The following is an 18,862-nucleotide window of genomic DNA, read 5'->3' as shown; positions in this document are numbered from 1 at the left end:
CAGGGTCTTTTCCAATAAGTCGCCTCTTCCCATCTGGCGGCCAAAGTATTGGAGCTTCAGCTTCAGCTTCAGTATCAGTCCTTCCAATGAATATTCAGAGTTGATTTCCATTAGTTTGACTGGTTTGATCTCCATGCAGGCGGTCCAAGGGACTCTCAAGAGTCTTTTCTGGCACCACAATTTGAACCAGGCTGGAGAGATCATTAATAAACACTCTTTGCTGTGAGTAAGATAGTGATGGTAATTATTTATAATCATTATGGCAGGTTTTAATTAAACTTCCTATGTATCAAATCCCACAAAAGTACACCTCTAAAAAAAAGGAAAAGCGTATCTCTCAGGTTCCCATCTGCAGAGGATCAATCTATGCTGCCCCATTGTTAGAAAAATTAAGTTCACACACTTTGCCATTCAATCAAATGAGTAAGGCTGGTGGGGGTTCCATAAAGAATGTCTTGTCCCCAAATTGGGCCAATTTACCATTTCCTCTTGCCTGCTTGCTTTAGGCACGACTGCCCCAGGAGAGATACGATGATCTCTGCTCCACTTTTTAGAGACACCTCATTTTGGTAAGGCTCTCGAACTGTGGGAGACTTCTGCTCAGAAACTTGAACAGAGAGAGGAAGAAGCCCTGAGACAGGACAGCTCCCATGGAGCTGGGAGCCCTGGAAGGCAGGTAGCACAGCAGTCTGCACCCCTGGTGGGGCTGGGGCCCCCAACAAGACGCTGAGCCTCCAGGGAGGCTCAGAGCACTCCACCCTCCCCTCTCCTGCCTTAATCTCAGTTCTCCCCAGTTTTGTTTCCTTGGCAGGAAGTGGCCCAGAATGAGGGGGACTCAGCTCTGGGCAATGAGGCATTTATGACTTGGCTCTTTCAGATTTCATGCGAGCATGTCCATCATCCCTTACACGCTCTCTTCTCTGTTGCTGAGTCTCATGAATTTGTGGTTCAACCAGCAGTTCTGAAGTGTACCACCCTCGAGCTTTGTGTCACCTGCTTCTGCCAGCTTTGACCAAATCATCAGAGTTCAGCTGACAAACACTTATCCAAAAAAGTTTAGGAAGAAATTGCTTTCTTTCTTGTGGTCATATAAACAATATAGATTTATAGCAACATAGAATAAAACCACAAAATTCAGAGAATTATAAAGCCCTCTCATCATACTGTAATCCACATACCCACTGAAAATACTGAGGTCTTCATGAAACCAACATTACAAATGAAATTAAGGAAACTTGCTAGGTACACTAATATAAATATGGATATCTAGGAATAATATGAGAAAGCATATGTACTAACAATGCAGAGAAAAATTATAAAATGTAGTTAAGAGTAATTAAAGAAGACAATTAACGGAAAGAAGTTCCAAGTTGGTGGACTGGAATTGTCAATATTACATGGATGTCATTTTCTCTGAACTAATTTATGGAATTCTAATCAAATGCCTCCCTGGATTCTGGGTGAAAATTCACAAACTGAGTATAATATTATCATAGAAATAGAGACAAGAGAAGACATTAGTTTGGATAGAACAGAGTTTTCTACAAGACACTGAGAATTAATATCAGGCTATCATAATTAGTAAGGGTAGTATTAAACCAAGGACACAAAAATTGATCACTGATGTAACACAGGCTCACACACAGATGACTCTGGACATATGTCTGAGGTGGTTCTGCAGAACAGTGGGGAAGGATGGTCCCTTCAGCAAATGTTGCCAGAATACTTGGCATCCACACAGCAGAACTAGTACAGACCACCACCTCACAAACATTTGTCTGTGTTTTGACATGCCGTTCATAACGTCATTGCCAAATTTATGTCTTGAAGCTTTCTCCCTGTGTTTTCTTCTAGGGGTTTTACAGTTTCAGCTCTTATGTTTAGGCCTTTATCTATTCTGAGCTGATATTTGTCCATGCTGGAAGAAAAGGTGTGATTTTATCCTTCTGCATGTGGATATCCAATGTTCCCAGCTTGATTTATTGAAGAGACTGTCCTCTCCTCATTGTAGGTTCTTGACAATCTTGCCAAAGAGTAATTGACCGTGTAAACAAAACAGTGACAAGAAAACAAAAATAGACCAAGGGGAGCTAATCCAACTGAAAAGCTTCTGCCCAGCAAATGAAGAAAACACGGTGAAGTGGAAAGGTAATTGATGAAAAAGAATAGATATATGTAAAGCTGAATCACTTTGCTGTACATTCAAACTAACACACAATGTAAATCAACTAGACTCCAATATAAAATAAAAATGAGAAACAGGTATAAAATGAAAGGGAGAAAAGAGAATGGAAATGGAGAAAATGATTACAAACCACTATCTGATAAGGGGTTAATGACAAAATATTGAGGGCCTTGGGCTTCCCTGGTGGCTCAGCTGGTAAAGAACCCACTTGCAACGCAGGCGACCTGGGTTGGGAGATACCCTGGAGAAGGGAAAGGCTACACCCTCCAGTATTCTGGCCTATAGAGTGCCTGGGGTAGCAAAGAGTCAGACATGACTGAGCAACTTTCACTTGGACAACTCAATAGCTAAAGGACAAATAACCTAACTATATAATGGGCTAAGGATTCAATTTTTATTTTCCTAAAGAAGGTTTACAAATGGCCAATGGGTATATGAAAAGATGCTCATCACTGTTATTAGTTTGGCCACGCTGTGTAGCTTGCCTGATCTTGGTTGCCCAACCAGGGATTGAACCCTGGCCCCAACAGTGACAGCGGCCAGTCCTAACCACTGGACCCCCAGGGAATTCCCATACTCAGTACTATGAATCACCCGGGAAATGGAAACCAAAATCATAAGACATCGCTTTTACCTGTTAGCATAGCTGTTACATGTGTTAAAGGACACTCGTGTTGGTGAGCATGTGGAGGGCTTGGAACTCCTGACCACTCTTGCTGAGAACGCAATTTTGTGCAACCATTATGGAAACAGTAGGAGAGTTCCTCAAGAATTAAAAATAGTTCTACCATATGACGGAGAAGGCAACGGCAGCCCACTCCGGTACTCTTGCCTTGAAAATCCCATGGACGGAGGAGGCTGTTAGGCTGCAGTCCATGGGGTCGCGCAGAGTCGGACACGACTGAAGCGACTTAGCAGCAGCAGCAGCAGCTACCATATGGTCCATGTGGCTCTTCAATTGAGCAACTATTTCCCAATTCAATTAATCTGCTAGTGACTGTAGCTTTATGTGTAGTTCTGAAACACCCTCAGAAAACAATACAAGTGGACCACCCACATGGTAATTACGTGTGATTCCAAAGTGTCCTCTCCTCACGAAGAGATACCTGTGCTAAAGATAACACAGTGGTAACAAAACCCCACAGGGAGTAGAATCCCATTTTCAGAAAGACTCGACATAGACATGGAAATCAAGACAGAAGAGACTAGGGAATAAGGATCCAAGATTTGAAGACACTTTGGGATTCTTCCTCTTGTTTAAAAACAACCAAAAATAAACAAATAAACAAAAATAAATAAAAACAACCATATTTCTCACTCTCATGCTTAAATCAGTGACCAAGTATGGTCCGCCCAGGTCCCTAGAAACAGGAGACACAGCCTGTCATTCCGTGTCCAGGCCACATGGGAACCCCCAGGGTCTTCCATGAGGCAGATCGACTTAGGTGAAAACAAGGCCAAGACCCTGATGGTCATTTCTCTGGGAAAGGCAGGCGAGGCAGGGAAAGCAGTCTTTGGATGGCAAGTATGAAAAATGTAAGAGGGCTGTGGAGAGGAAGGGGTTTCCTGAGTCACCTGGTACCTGGTCCCAGCATGAGTGGGGCAGGGTGGGTTGTGGCTCAGACTGGCTCTAAGTCTGGGCAGTGGAGCAGAGAGGAAATGCTCGACAGGTTTGCATGGGAAAGGCCAACAGGTGAGCTGCTGGCTGTGTCTAGGAACCAGCCAACCCTGGGAGGGCAGTCTCTCCAGGATCAGCAGGGCCCAGATGTCAAAGCATCTGAGAACACAAATGTAGAAAGGATAAACACAGAAGCCCCGGCCAAGGAGCAGGATGAGGGCTGCGATGGGGTGGGGAGAGGGTGAGATGGTGGCTTCATCTAGGAGCCACCTCGGAGGCAGTGACATTGACTGAGAAGAGGTGACGGCTGAGGATGACCAGGATGGTACCTCGGGTCATCATCACAGCTAGCATTTGCTGAAGAGCCCACACCTACCTTGAGGGTGGTGGCGGAGGTGCTTGTGTGGGTCTGGGTCACTCTAAGGAGCAGATGCCAATGTGAGATTAAATGTGGGAGATTGTTTGGGGAAACAGCCAGGTGAGAGACAATGACCAGGGATCTTATAGAAGCTGCGCAAGCTGACAACCCTGATCTAATCTGACTCTGGGTGAAGGCAAGAAGGAAGGACGGTTGGCTCTGCAGTCAAGACAGAGTCCAGCAAGTTCGTGGAGAGTGCTTTCGCCAATGTCCCATGTCGGAGCTTCCCCTGACTCTCAGGAATGGGGCTGCCTGAGTGCCTCTGGCACCCGTGGTCATTGTCTGGGAGCTGCAGGTAGGCAGCGTGGCTTTGGTGTCAACGTGGAGATGGATCACAGAGGGCAGTAGCTGGTATGCTCAGCCGAGTATGTTCCCTCCACTGAGGCTCTGCTAGATTCCTTGTCATGGTCCCCAAATGAGAGTGAAAAGTGAAAGTGAAGTCGCTCAGTCGGGTCCGACTCTTTGCGACCCCGTGGACTGTAGCCCACCAGGTTCCTCCCTCCATGGGATTCTCCAGGCAAGAATACTGGAGTGTGTTGCCATTTCCTTCTCCAGGGGATCTTCCTGACCCAGGGATCAAATCCAGGTCTCCCGCAATCCAGGCAGACGCTTTAACCTCTGAGCCACCAGGGAAGCCCGTAATGGGCTTCTAAATGGGAACAGAAAAATCCAGTGTATGAAGACACATTGAGAGCAGCGACAGAGAGCAGGAGCTTCACAGCAAGAAGGACCAGGGTTCAACTTCACACTCTCGTCTCTCACTCACCAGGGGACTCTGAGTGACTGGCCATGTCTCAATGTATTATTATGAGAATCAGAGTAAAACCCATCTCACGGGGATGCTGGAGGCCTCAAGGGAGGAACAGCAATATGGAGAAGCCAAAGGCTGTCTTCCAGCCACTTAGGTGTCCAGTGACTCAGGTGGTAAGAACATCTTGATCTTTTGTGTGTCCTTATGGGAGGTTTTCTGGAATGGACTTTTGTCAATGACACGTTGGTTTGGGTACCAAGGCAGGGTGACAATGTAAGCTGGTAAGCCTGCTGTCTAACCAAGGGATTCATTCTGGGGCAGAGACTGGTGTAATTCTACATTTTCTAGTAACCACAGTGAAAGAATACAAAGACCAAGATGAAATTCCTTTTGACTAAGTAGCATTTCTAGAAGTTGTTCTCTCAACATGCCATCAGTATCAGGTCACATGAAGAAATCAGGCGTTCTCACCGGCACCTTCCAGGTCCTCACTGGCGTCCCATCCATGTTCTCACAGCACGAATACTTGAGCCAGATTTTAACCTCCTGTGCCAGCAGCTGCCACCTCTGTGGATCTCCACCAGCCACATTTCCAGTCGGGTCAGCTGGGTCCAGAATCACAGGCCTGGAAACAACAGTCAGAGAGGACAGGTGAGTACATGGGCTGTGTCTGGGGGGTTCAGAGCTCCCAGCAGGGCAAAATACCCAGCCTGGGTAGGCTGTTTTTGGGGGCAGCTGGAGGGCCCCATGGACCCCTCTCCCTTGCTTGTGACCTGGGTGCCCTGCCCTACAGTGGGCACTGAACACGAGGTGAAGGAGGCTTGCATTTGGGCCTGGAGAGACCTGGTTTCAATCTCACCTCTGCTCTTGAGTAGTGCTGTCTCTTTAGGCAGGTCACCTGAATCTCTAGTCCTCAGTATCCTCATGTGTGAAATGGGCAGATTTGAAAATCCCTACCTCAAAGGATGTTGTATGAGGATCTGGAGAAGCACTTGACAAGCTCCCAACAGTAACTGAAACATAATAAGGGGTCTATACATGACAGGTTTAATAACCAAGATTCCACAATTCTATCAGTTTGTTTTTGTCTTATAGCAAGCTCTTACATCTGGGAAGCATTTTTATTATTGCTATAGCTATTGCTGGCTCCCCTGGTGGCTCAGCGGTTAAAGCGTCTGCCTGCAGTGCAGGAGACCTGGGTTGGATCACTGGGTCGGGAAGATCCCCTGGAGAAGGAAATGGCAACCCACTCCAGTATTCTTGCCTGGAGAATCCCATGGACGGAGGAGCCTGGTGGGCTACTGTCCACAGTACCGCAAAGAGTTGGACACGACTGAGCGACTTCACTTTCACTTTCACTTTTCATAGCTACTGCGATTTGAGTCAAATTTTAGCTATTTCACTCACTTTCTGTACAGTTTGCACAAGCTCCTCTTTTTCCATACCTCTGTGATCTGTGGTTAGCACAGTGCCTGCCTCTCAGGGTTCCAGGTTATTATTTCAATCAGACGGTAGGATTAAGTGCCCAGCATAGTGACTGAGTATAGATGATGATCAGTAATTGTGGAAACCTCCCTCTTCCTACATTTCCAGGGTGCCACCGCTGTAATCAGAGCTGCATTTATGTGGGGCTCTAAGCCATGTGCAGATAGAGTACCTGGGTTTTGCAAGTTGTCTCCTCAGGTATTGGCTAATCGTAGGGTTTTCCAAGTCATAATACTTTTTCCAGTAGATGCAGAGGTCCTGATGCTTCAGGATTAATGCCAAAACAGTCCGAAATCCCTGAGCTGTGCTGAATTTTGGTTTGGAGCTTCCTTGTTCCCAGGCATAGATGGTCAGCAGCTCCAGAGCATACTGTGGAGGCAGCTTATGCTCATACTTCATCTTACACTGAGGAGAGGGAACAAATTAGAAACATGAGTTTGTTCAGCTTTTGTGTGAAGAGGTAATGCCTATCCTCAAGCTATTTCAGAAAAGTGAGGATGAGGAGATGATTCCAAACTCATTTTACACGAAAAGCAGAAAAATGCAACACAAAAAAGAAAACAGCAGGCCTGATGATCATAGACGGGAAAATCCTCTACAAGATATTAGCAAAGCAAATTCACCAACATATTACAAGGTCACACAGCATGATCAAGTTGGATATAGCCCAGTGAGGCGAGGAGGTCAGAATCCACAAATTAATCAAAGAGATACATTTCTATTAACAAAATAAAGGATAAAAACTTATGATTATTTTCCCATATACAGAAAAAAATTGAGAAAATTCAACAACCACTGTCATACAAACTCTTAACAAGGTGGGTATGGAGAGAACATAACTCGATAAAGGCCGCATATGACCAGCCTAGAGCTGACATCACCCTCAGTGGTGAAGGCTGAAAGCTTTTTCTTTAAAATCAAGAACAAGACACATATGCCCACTCTCCTCACACATTCAACATAGTATTGGAAGTCCATCCATGGCAATCAGGCAAGAAAAAGAAACAATATCCATGCAAATTAGAAAGGAAGTTTAACTATTGCTATTTGCAGATGACATGGCACTATACATAGAAAACTCTAGGCACCTCCAGAAAACTATTAGAAATAAAAACTGAATTTAGGAAGATCGCAGGATACAGTGATAATATATAGAAATATGTTGTGTTTCTATATATGAGTAACAAACTATCACAATGAGAAAGTTATTTATTATTTTAATCTGTTTTATTTATTTATTTACTTTACAATATTGTATTGGTTTTGCCATAAATTGACATGAATCAGCCATGGGTGTACATGTGTTCCCCATGCTGAACCCCCCGCCCCCCTCCCTCCCCATCCCATCCCTCTGGGTCATCCCAGTGCACCAGCCCCGGGCACCCTGTCTCATGCATCGAACCTGGACTGGCGATTCATTTCACATGTGATAATTTACATGTTTCAGTACCATCTCCCACATCATCCCAGCCTCGCCCTCTCCCACAGAGCCCAAAGGCTGTTTCAACATCTGTGTCTCTTTTGCTGTCTCGCATACAGGGTTGTCGTTACCATCTTTCTAAATTCCATATATATGTGTTAGTATAGTGTACTGGTGGTTTTCCTTCTGGCTTGCTTCGCTCTGTATAATAGGCTCCAGTTTCATCCACCTCATTAGAGAAATTTAAAAGCCATCCCATTTACAACTGCATTAAAATTTTTTTTTAACTAGGAGTAAATTCAACCGCAGTGAAAGACCTATACCTGACTTTGATGAGAGCAACTGAAGATGACAAAAATAAATGGAAAGAGGTACCACGCTCATGGACTTGAGGGGTTAATATTCTTCAAATATGCATCCTACCTGAAGCATCTGTGTGCATGGCCTCAGGGTATGTGATTTAGTGTTGCTGCGCCATGCCACTCTTTTCAAGGGAGAAAATGGGAAGGACAAGAGGTTAATTCATTTGCCCAGATTCAGACAGCTAGGAAGTGAGCAAAGGGGAGTTGGGGCGGGGGCGGGGGTGGGGAACTGATTAATTCATTGAATAACTGCTTACTGAGAATATAATATATTCCAGGCACTGTTCTAGGTTCTAGGGCAGCAGCAGTGAATAAAACATGCAGTGTCATATTATATATTTACACAATGCATACAAATAAAATAAGCAAATGCCTTCTTTATGTACATTTTCAGAGGGAAGACAGACTATAAACAAACAAATCAGCTCATGCAAAGGCCCTGAGGCTGAAGTAGAGTTTCCTTCTTGGTGGACCAATGCAGAGGAGACCAGCCTGGGAGCAGGGGCGAGGGGGTAGTTGATGATGATATTTAACACAGGACCAAGGTGTTCGTAGATTGGTGGGGTTTGTGTGTGTGTTTATGAAAAAGATAAGAAAGGCCCATGATGAGGTACCACTTCACACCAGTCAGAATGGCTGCGATCCAAAAATCTGCAAGCAATAAATGCTGGAGAGGGTGTGGAGAAAAGGGAACCCTCCCACACTGTTGGTGGGAATGCAAACTAGTACAGCCACTATGGAGAACAATGTGCAGATTCCTTAAAAAATTGCAAATAGAACTACCTTATGACCCAGAAATCCCACTGCTGGGCATACACACCAAGGAAACCAGAATTGAAAGAGACACATGTACCCCAATGTTCATCGCAGCACTGTTTATAATAGCCAGGACATGGAAACAACCTAGATGTCCATCAGCAGATGAATGGATAAAAAAGCTGTGGTACATATACACAATGGAGTATTACTCAGCCGTTAAAAAGAATTCATTTGAATCAGTTCTGATGAGATGGATGAAACTGGAGCCGATTATACAGAGTGAAGTAAGCCAGAAAGAAAAACACCAATACAGTATACTAACACATATATATGGAATTTAGAAAGATGGCAATGACGACCCTGTATGCAAGACAGGAAAAAAGACACAGCTGTGTATAATGGACTTTTGGACTCAGAGGGAGAGGGAGAGGGTGGGATGATTTGGGAGAATGGCATTCTAACATGTATACTATCATGTAAGAATTGAATCGCCCGTCTATGTCTGACGCAGGATACAGCATGCTTGGGGCTGGTGCATGGGGATGACCCAGAGAGATGTTATGGGGAGGGAGGTGGGAGGGGGGTGCATGTTTGGGAACACATGCAAGAATTAAAGATTTTAAAATTAAAAAAATAAAAAACTTAAAAAAAAAAAAGAAAGAAAGAAAGGCCCATGGTTTGGTCCGGAGCAACTGGAAGGATGGAGCTGTCACTGGCTGATAAGGGAGAACCGGAAGAGGAAGATACCTGAGTCCACTGGCAATGTCCCAGACCCCACCCTTCTTCCCCATGTTTTTCCCCCTTCTGACCATGTCTACTCCTCCATGTTCCTCCTATCATCTCTCCCTCCTGGCTCGCTTTCCCTCCTCTCCGTCCGTCTCTGTCCGGCTCCTTCCTGCCTCCCGCATCCTTTCTGATTCCTCCCCTCCTCCCTCCTCTCCTCTTTCTTCTCCTCCCCTCACCTCTCCCTGCTCCTTCCCTCCCTCCACACCACTCCTCCCTCCTCTCCCGGCCTCACTCTCTCCCTTCCCCTCCTCCTCCTCCTCCTCAGCTCTCTGCCCAGATGGGACCGGCCGTACCAGTTGGTACCAGTGCTTCACCAAGCAAATGAGGCTCTTCAGCATGGGCAGACGCTCCTTCAGGAAGGCTGTCTGCAGCTCTGTGAAACAGGGGGAGAACTCACGCTCTCCCCCCAGTTTCTCGCACTCTTGGATGAGCCGGACGTAGATTTGAGGGTCAGGTCTGTAACCTTTGGTCAACTGACCTGTTGGGAATGAATTCAAGTTTAAATGTCAGTTCTTTTCTGAGTTTCTTTCTGTCGCCCCGGGGACACACACTCACTGGCCGAGGGGGACAGTGGGGAGGTCAGCAGGCCCACAGCCAGGAGGCCTGAGGTCCATCCCCGTCCTCCCTTCTCCTGCCTCTACCGCCATCACCCATCGTCTCTCACCTGGACTCAGCAGAGGTGGCGGCACCCTCCTCCCTGGATCCTCCACAGCCCATATAGAGCCCTTTACACCTGAGCCTTCCACTTCTTGCTTCCCAGGACCTCTGGATAAAATCCCAAGTCCTCACAGTGGCCCACGCGGATGGTGAGGCCTGTCTCCTCCTTCGTCTTCCCTCCTGCCTCAATCCCTTTGCCGCTGCCTCCCCTGGTTGCTTCACTTCTCCCAATATGCCACCTTCATTCCTGTCTGCGCACTTGCTGTTTCCTCCTCTGGACCCCCAGATCTTTGAGTGCTTGGCCTCTTCTCACCCCTCAGGCCTCAGGTCAGAGGTCACCTCCTTTGTCACCCTGTCTCCAAAGTTTTGATTCCTTTGATTGCTCTCTTCAGTCACCCTATTTCATTTGTGTCACAGCGAGTTATCATCTCATTCCTGGTGTTCACATGGTCAAGCTGCAGGAGAGAGGCTCTCTGTCTGTCTCATTTAGGCCATGGAATAGGCCTTGCACCTGCGAGACTGTGCTCCTGCTCAGTTGCTAAGTCCTGTCCGACTCACTGCGACCCTCTGGGCTGTAGTCTGCCAGGCTCCTCTGTCCATGGGATTTCCCAGGCAGGAATACTGGAGTGGCTTACCATTTCCTTCTCCAGGGGATCTTCCTGACCCAGAGATCGAACCTGCATCTCCTGACTGTCAGGTGGATTCTTAACAACTGAGGCACCAGGGAAGCCCCGCATCTAAGGTTCACAGTGGAAACTGAGCCTCAAAAATGAATTGCTTCCTGTCCCAATGCTCCTGCACATCATCTCAAGATTCCCACCCTCAGCATAAGTTTGAATGGTTGCCTCACATTTTGCATGGAAAATGAAATTAACATATTGAGGTTATCCTAGACCTAGTTTTTAGAAAGAGATCACACAGTCTGCCAAAAGTCAAACTAGTAAGCCTGGCAGGTATTCTATACAAATATCTTGATCCCCCCAATTGCACCAATATGTTGTTTAACTCAGCCACTTCAGCGGCTGAGTGTGACCCTGGGCATTCTTGTCCCAGGAAAGACGCTGGGGTCTCCTCCCACCTGAAGGGATACCTTGGTTAATAAGAGTCTCAAAGTGAGAGACATTTCTGCTCAGAGACAAGAAAAGAGAGCGGAAGAAGCCCTGACATAGGACAAAGAGTGTAAGAACTTGTGGCTGGGAGCACTCACCCAGGGCATCAAAGGCGGGCAGGACATCGAACTCCACCGCCTGGTTGGGGGACCTCAGCACAAAGCTGAGAGCGCGGGGATTCTGCTGTTTCTGGACCTCAAACTGCACTTCAAATGTTTCCTCTCTTTGACAGGCTTCCAACTGTCTCCTGATTTCTTCAATGAATTCTCCTCGGCGCTCAAAGTGTTCCCGAAAACTTTTCAGATTGGTGAGGAAGACGATGAGGTCAGCATCTGATCGTCCCCTGAGGGTCGTGCCGTCTCTTGAGGAGGCGCCCTAAAAAGGTGATAAGAATGAGTATTGACACATTTCATTGAGAAGAGCCTCCTTAAATGAAATGCTGAGAGCAATCACTAACATTTTGAGTGCTAGCCACCGCTCTGAAGGCATCAGCGGCTGTAACTCCTAGAATGCTCACAAGAACTCTGAGATCTAGCCACTGTTATTGTCTGTTGTCATCTTCTGGATGGGGAAACAGATGCTGAGAGAGATCATGTTATCAGTCAAGTCACACAGCTAGTAGGTGACAGAGATGCAGTTCACACCCATTTTTCCCCCTGGATCCATGATCTTTACTCCCTGTTGTTTTATGATCTGACAGGATTAATACTTAAACTGGCCTATGGCTTAGTTTATTTGACCTGCAAGCCCATGAGGTCCTGAAAATTCTGGATAAGGAAACAGAGGCACAGAGAAGTCTAGGTGACTTGCCCAAGATTTTACAGCGAGCAGGTGCTATCTGCTTTCAAAACGTATACACTTAACCAGCTCGTGACTCTGCAGAACTGGTGAAACCTTAGACTGTCAAAGACTAGTAAGGATTGTTGATACAGATGGATTTCAGTTTGCCTATTTTAATGCCATAAGACTCTCAAAGTGTGAGCATTTTCTGCTCAGGAAACTGAAGAGAGACCAGAATGAGCCCCAGCTTAAGACAAAGGCTGGAACGCCTTATGACTGGGAGCACTCACCCAGGGCATCAAAGGCAGGCAGGATATTAAACTTCACCGACAGGTGGAGCTGGGGGGAGCTGAGCCCACAGGTGTGAGCCGGAGCATTCTCTAACTGCTGATTCTGGACCTCTTGTGAGATATCTTTCTTGGTCAACACACACATTCACACACACACAGTTTCTCTATCTTTCTTTTTTTTAATGGTTGCCTAGTGCGTGTTTCAGAGGTGATTTATACACTTCATCGGGGCATTTGTTAAGTTTGATGCATGAGGCAGGGCACCCAAAGCTGGGGCTCTGGGACAACCCAGAGATGGAGTGGGGAGGGAGTGGGAGGGGCTTCCCGATGGGGGGACACATGGGCACCTGTGGCTGATTCACGCTGATGTATGGCAAAAGCTATCGCAATATTGTAATCATCCTTAGATTAAAACAAATAAATTAATTTAAAAAATTTACAGATGGATGCCCTCACCCCAGAAGCTATTTTCACAAGTGTGGATATAGTTTTGGCAGGGATAAATCAGAAACCACCAGTCCTAAAGACCTCAACCTCTTGCTCTCTGTTACTGTGGAAAGGCTTGCTCACCAGCCCCGCTTCTCCCCAGTGAGGCAGTTCTGGACTCACCTTCACAACTTTGGACACCCGAACAGGGCGAGAGGGAAATCGGAAACATCTCTCCTTCAGGAAAGTGCAGATGATTTTGATGGCGCTTTTGACCTGCTTGTGGAACTCCGTGTTTGACAGGAGGTTGTCTTTGATGAACTTGTCTAGAGAGCTGGCTGGAGTATTTCTGAGCTCCATCATGACACTGGGGACTGGAGAGCCAGAGGCGGCGGAGCTGCTGCCTGAAGCTGTGAGCTTCTGTCTCCTCTGCTGCCTGCGTCTAGGGGGCTGTTAAGTTTCATTTCACTGGCAGGGAGGAGCTATGCCGCTGCTGGTTTCAGTTCCTTGAAAGGGAGGAGTTCTGTCCTGAATCCTTGTGTTTCTAGTTTTTCTCTCTGCAAATGAAACGCTCCTGGGATTCCACAAACCTGTCAGGTCTCTCAGCTTTTTCCTCCAGAATCCCAGAATTACTCCCTGCCTTTACCAGGCAGACTAGCATGTCTGGTCTGTCGTCAGACTGTACTCTGAAAAGCTGCTTTTATTTATTTATTTTTTAATTTATTATTATTATTTTTTTAAATTTTACTTTATAATACTGTATTGGTTTTGCCATACATTTTCATGAATCCGCCACGGGTGTACATGAGTTCCCAATCCTGAACCCCCCTCCCACCTCTCTCCCCATATCATTTCTCTGGGTCATCCCAGTGCACCAGCCCCAAGCATCCTGTATCCTGTATCAAACCTAGACTGGTGATTCGTTTGTTACATGATAGTATACATGTTTCAATGCCATTCTCCAAAATTATCCCACCCTCTCCCTCTCCCACAGAGTCCAAAAGTCTGTTCTATACATCTGTGTCTCTTTAACTGTCTCGCATACAGGGTTATCATTACCATCTTTCTTAATTCCATATATATATGTTAGTATACTGTATTGGTGTTTTTCTTTCTGGCTTACTTCACTCTGTATAATTGGCTTTTAAACCCACGTTAGTACTTCACCCAAGACTAATCACAATTGCAGATAGATTTCTGGTTTCCTTTTCCTCTTTTCAATGTGGATGAAACTGTTTTATAGTCTCTTATGATCCTTGTAGCAGTACATGTATATTGCAAACAGAAACAGTCAGAAAAATCCGGAAGCATGTTTAGTCCACCCCTGATGCTAAACCTCAAAGACTACACCTGGGGACTACTTTGGTGTAGTCTTGTGAGATATTCTTCTAGGTTTACGTACACATACACACAAACATAATTTCTCTCTCTCTCTCTCTTTTTTAATGGCATGAATCTATATGTTTTACTTTTTCCTAAACTTTAGTTCTTTAGGTTGACAGAAAAACTGTGAGCTGTCCCTAGCTGTGCAGCTTTGAACACGAATGTAACCGGGCATGCCTCTCTCTTAATTTGTAAAGAGGACTTTCGACCTGAAAAGTATTCACAACATAAAAGTTGACATATGTTTTATTCGATGGGAATTTTTAGCACTTTAAGCCGGGGAGACAGCCTCTCAAGTTACCCTAGAAGACTGCTCCAAGGAGGCAAGGGGAGGAGCCAGGTTGTATAGAAGTTTTGCAACATAGGTCAGGTAGTCTGGATATCAAAAGTTCTGGATAAATTAAAGAAAACCAGATATCCCATTGAGGCGAAAAGGGAAAAAAAAAAATACAGGAATGAGCTTTTTTCTTTCCCTTTCCGCAGAGCAAAGAAGATAAAGAGAAGAGTGAGCAGGCCTGAGCATTCTTAGTTCAGGCCATATGTTCAGGCCTGTGCTTAGTCGTTCAGTCATGTCCAATTCTGTGCGACCCCACAGACTACAGCCCACCAGGCTCCTCTGTCCATGGGGATTTTCCAGGGAAGAACACTGGAGTGGGGTACCAAGCCCTCCTCCACGGGATCTTCCCCACTCAGGGATGGAAGCCAGGTCTCCAGAATCTCAGGAGGATCCTTTACCCACTGAGCCACCGGGAAGCCCCGGTTATTGTCTGTGGGATGAGAGTCAGACCCAACCGAGCGACAAGCACATCCTTCCTGCTTCCACATCCTGAGCTGCCTCTCCTCAGGGCTCACCTTTCTTCCTGGGTCTCCTCAGGGCTCACCAGCTCACACTGAAGGGCCGCAATTGCTGATGACTGTCACAACCTTGTTTACTGATAGCAGTTCAGTTGAGTTCCGTCAGTCAGTCGTGTCTGACTCTTAGTGACCTCATGGACTCAACACACCAGGCTTCCCTGTCCATCACCAACTCCCAGAGCTTACTCAGACTCAAGTCCATCGAGTTGATGATGCCATCCCACCATCTCATCCTCTGGCATCCCCTTCTCCTCCTGCCCCCAATCTTTCCCAGAATCAGGGTCTTTTGCAATGAGTCAGTTCAGGTGGCCAAAATATTGGAGTTTCAGCTTCAACATCAGTCCTTCCAATGAATATTCAGGACTGATTTCCTTTCGGACGGACTGGTTGGATCTCCTTGCAGTTCAAGAGACTCTCAAGGGTCTTTTCCAACACCACAGTACAAAAGCATCAATTCTTCCATGCTCAGCTTTCTTTATCGTCCAACTCTCACCTCCGTACATGACTATTGGAAAAACCACAGCTTGGACTAGACGGACTTTCGTTGGCAAAGTAATTTCTCTGCTTTTGAATATGCTGTCTAGGTTGGTCAAAACTTTTCTTCCAAGGAGCAAGTGTCTTTTAATTTCATGTCTGCAGTCACCATCTGCAGTGATTTTGGAGCCCCCCAAAACAAAGTCGCTCACTGTTTCCACTGTTTCCCTACCTATTTGCCATGAAGTGATGGGACCAGATGCCATGATCTTTGTTTTCTGAATGTTGAATTTTAAGCCAACTTTTTCACTCTCCTCTTTCACTTTCATCAAGTGGCTCTTTAGTTCTTCTTCACTTTCTGCCATGAGGGTGGTGTCATCTGCATATCTGAGTTTATCGATATGTCTCCCAGCATTCTTGATTCCAGCTTGTGCTTCCTCCAGCCCAGCATTTCTCATGATATAATCTGCATAAAAGTTAAATAAGCAGGCTGACAATATACAGCCTTGACATACATACTCCTTTGCTTATTTGGAACAAGCCTGTTGTTCCATGTCCAGTTCTTACTGTTGCTTCTTGACCTCCATACAGATTTCTCAGGAGGCAGGTCAGGTGGTCTGGTATTCCCATATCATTCAGAATTTTCCAGAGTTTGTTGTGATCCACACAGTCAAAGGCTTTGGCATACTCAATAAAGCAGAAGAAGATGTTTTTCTGGAACTCTCTAGCTTTTTCCATGATCCAACAGATGTTGGCATTCTGACCTCTGGTTCCTCTGCCTTTTCTAAATCCAGCTTGAACATCTGGAAGTTCATGGTTCACGTACTGTTGAAGCCTGGCTTGGAGAATTTTGAGCATTACTTTGCTAGCGTGTGAGACGAGTCCAGTTGTGTGGTAGTTTGAACATTCTTTGGCATTGCCTTTCTTTGGGACTGGAATGAAAACAGACCTTTTCCAGTCCTGTGGCCACTGCTGAGTTTTCCAAATTTGCTGGCATATTGAGCTGGCATATCATCTTTTAGGATTTGAAATAGCTCAACTGGAACTCCATCACCTCCACTAGCTTTGTTCATAGTGACGCTTCCTAGGGCACACTGGACTTCTCATTCCAGGATGTCTGGCTCTAGGTGAGTGATCACACCATCGTGGTTATCTGGGTCATGAAGATCTTTTTGACATAGTTGTTCTGTGTATTCTTGTCACCTCTTCTTAGTATCTTCTGCTTCTGTTAGGTCCAGACCATTTCTGTCCTTTATCGAGCCCATCTTTGCATGAAATGTTCCCTTGCTATCTCTCATTTTCTTGACGAGATCTCTAGCCTTTCCCATTCTATTGTTTTCCTCTATTTCATTGCATTGATCACTGAGAAAGGCTTGCTTATCTCTCCTTGCTATTCTTTGGAACTCTGCATTCAGATGCTTCTATCTTTCCTTTTCTCCTTTGCCTTTAGCTTCTCTTTTTTTCTCAGCTATTTTTAAGGCCTCCTCAGACAACCATTCCACCTTTTTGTATTTCATTTTCTTAGGGGTGGTCTCGATTCCTGCCTCCTGTGCAGTGGCATCCATAGTTCTTCAGGCACTCTATCAGATCTAATCCCTTGCATCTCTTGGTCACTTCCACTCTATAATCATAGGGATTTGATTTAGGTCATATCTGAATGGTCTAGTGGTTTTCCCTACTTTCTTCAATTTAAGTCTGAATTTGCCAATAAGGAGTTCATGATCTGAGCCACAGTCAGCTCCCAGCCTTGTTTTTGCTGACGGTACAGAGCTTCTCCACCTTTGGCTGCAAAGAAAATAATCAATCTGATTTCAGTATTGACCACCTGGTGATGTCCATGTGTAGAGTCTTCTCTTGTGGTGTTGGAGAGGGTGTTTGCTATGATCAGTGAGTTCTCCTGGCAAAATTCTGTTAGCCTTTGACCTGCTTCATTTTGTATTCCAAGGCCAAATTTTCCTGTTACTCCAGGTATCTCTTGACTTCCCACTTTTGCATTTCATTCCCCTATAATGAAAAGGACATCTTTTTCGGGTGTTAGTTCTTGAAGGTCTCATAGGTCTCTACTGATACGGCAGGAAATATTCCATTTCTCTGGAGAAACTTTTTTATCACTCTGGGTACTATTTCACAGGATAATCTGAAAGAGAAGACACCAAAGGGGATTTGAAAGGTGTAAAACACTGAACCAAAATTAAGGGCGATTCTGACTTTAGAAATCTTTTGGTAGTTCAGTCACTCAGTCATGTCCGACTCTTTGCAACCCCATGGCCTGCATCAAACCAGGCCTCCCTGTCCATTGCCAACTCCCGCAGTTTACTCAAATTCAAGTCCATTGAGTCGGTGACGCCATCAGCCATCTCATCCTTTGTCGTCCCCTTCTCCTCCTGCCCTCAATCTTTCCCAGAATCAAGCTCTTTTCCAATGAGTCGACTCTTCCCGTCAGGTGGCCAAAGTATTGGAGCTTCAGCTTCAGTATCAGTCCTTGCAATGAATATTCAGAGTTGATTTCCATTAGTTTGACTGGTTTGATCTCCATGCAGGTGGTCCAAGGGACTCTCAAGAGTCTTCTCTGGCAGCACAATTTGAACCAGGCTGGAGAGATCATTAATAAACACTCTTTGCTGTGAGTAAGATAGTGATGGTAATTATTTATAATCATTATGGCAGGTTTTAATTAAAAACTTCCTATGTATCAAATCCCACAAAAGTACACCTCTAAAAAGAAGGAAAAGTGTACCTCTCAGGTCCCCAGCTCGAGAGGATCAATCTATGCTGCCCCATTGTTAGAAAAATTAAGTTCACACACTTTGCCATTCAATCAAACGAGTAAGGCTGGTGGGGGTTCCATAAAGAATGTCCCCAAATTGTGCTAATTTACCGTTTCCTCTTGCCTGCTTGCTTTAGGCACGCCTGCCCCAGGAGAGATACAATGATCTCTGCTCCACTTTTTAGAAACATCTCATTTAGGTAAGGCTCTTGAACTGTGGGAGCCTTGTGCTCAGAAACATGAACAGAGAGAGGAAGAAGCCCTGAGACAGGACAGCTCCCATGGAGCTGGGAGCCCCGGAAGGCAGGTAGCACAGCAGACCGCACCCCTGGTGGGG

At 45.7% G+C, this 18,862-nt stretch overlaps 1 protein-coding gene across 2 annotated transcripts in view; it reads right to left on the bottom strand.

The window, feature by feature from the left end:
* Window positions 1-18,862, bottom strand: part of LOC102190983 (2'-5'-oligoadenylate synthase 1) — a 59,567-nt gene that overhangs the window by 29,303 nt on the left and 11,402 nt on the right. For both annotated transcript variants that reach the window (XM_018061161.1, XM_018061160.1), the window contains exons 6-9: window positions 11,649-11,925; window positions 10,078-10,262; window positions 6,630-6,862; window positions 5,444-5,597 (exon numbers count right to left, since the gene is read on the bottom strand). In XM_018061161.1, coding sequence (XP_017916650.1) covers window positions 5,444-5,597; window positions 6,630-6,862; window positions 10,078-10,262; window positions 11,649-11,925 — 849 coding nt within the window. The remainder of the gene's footprint in view (window positions 1-5,443; window positions 5,598-6,629; window positions 6,863-10,077; window positions 10,263-11,648; window positions 11,926-18,862) is intronic.

The sequence above is a fragment of the Capra hircus genome, chromosome 17, assembly GCF_001704415.2.
Source record: "Capra hircus breed San Clemente chromosome 17, ASM170441v1, whole genome shotgun sequence".
NCBI classification, from domain to species: Eukaryota; Metazoa; Chordata; class Mammalia; order Artiodactyla; family Bovidae; genus Capra; species Capra hircus.
This window is presented reverse-complemented; position numbering and strand designations above follow the sequence as displayed.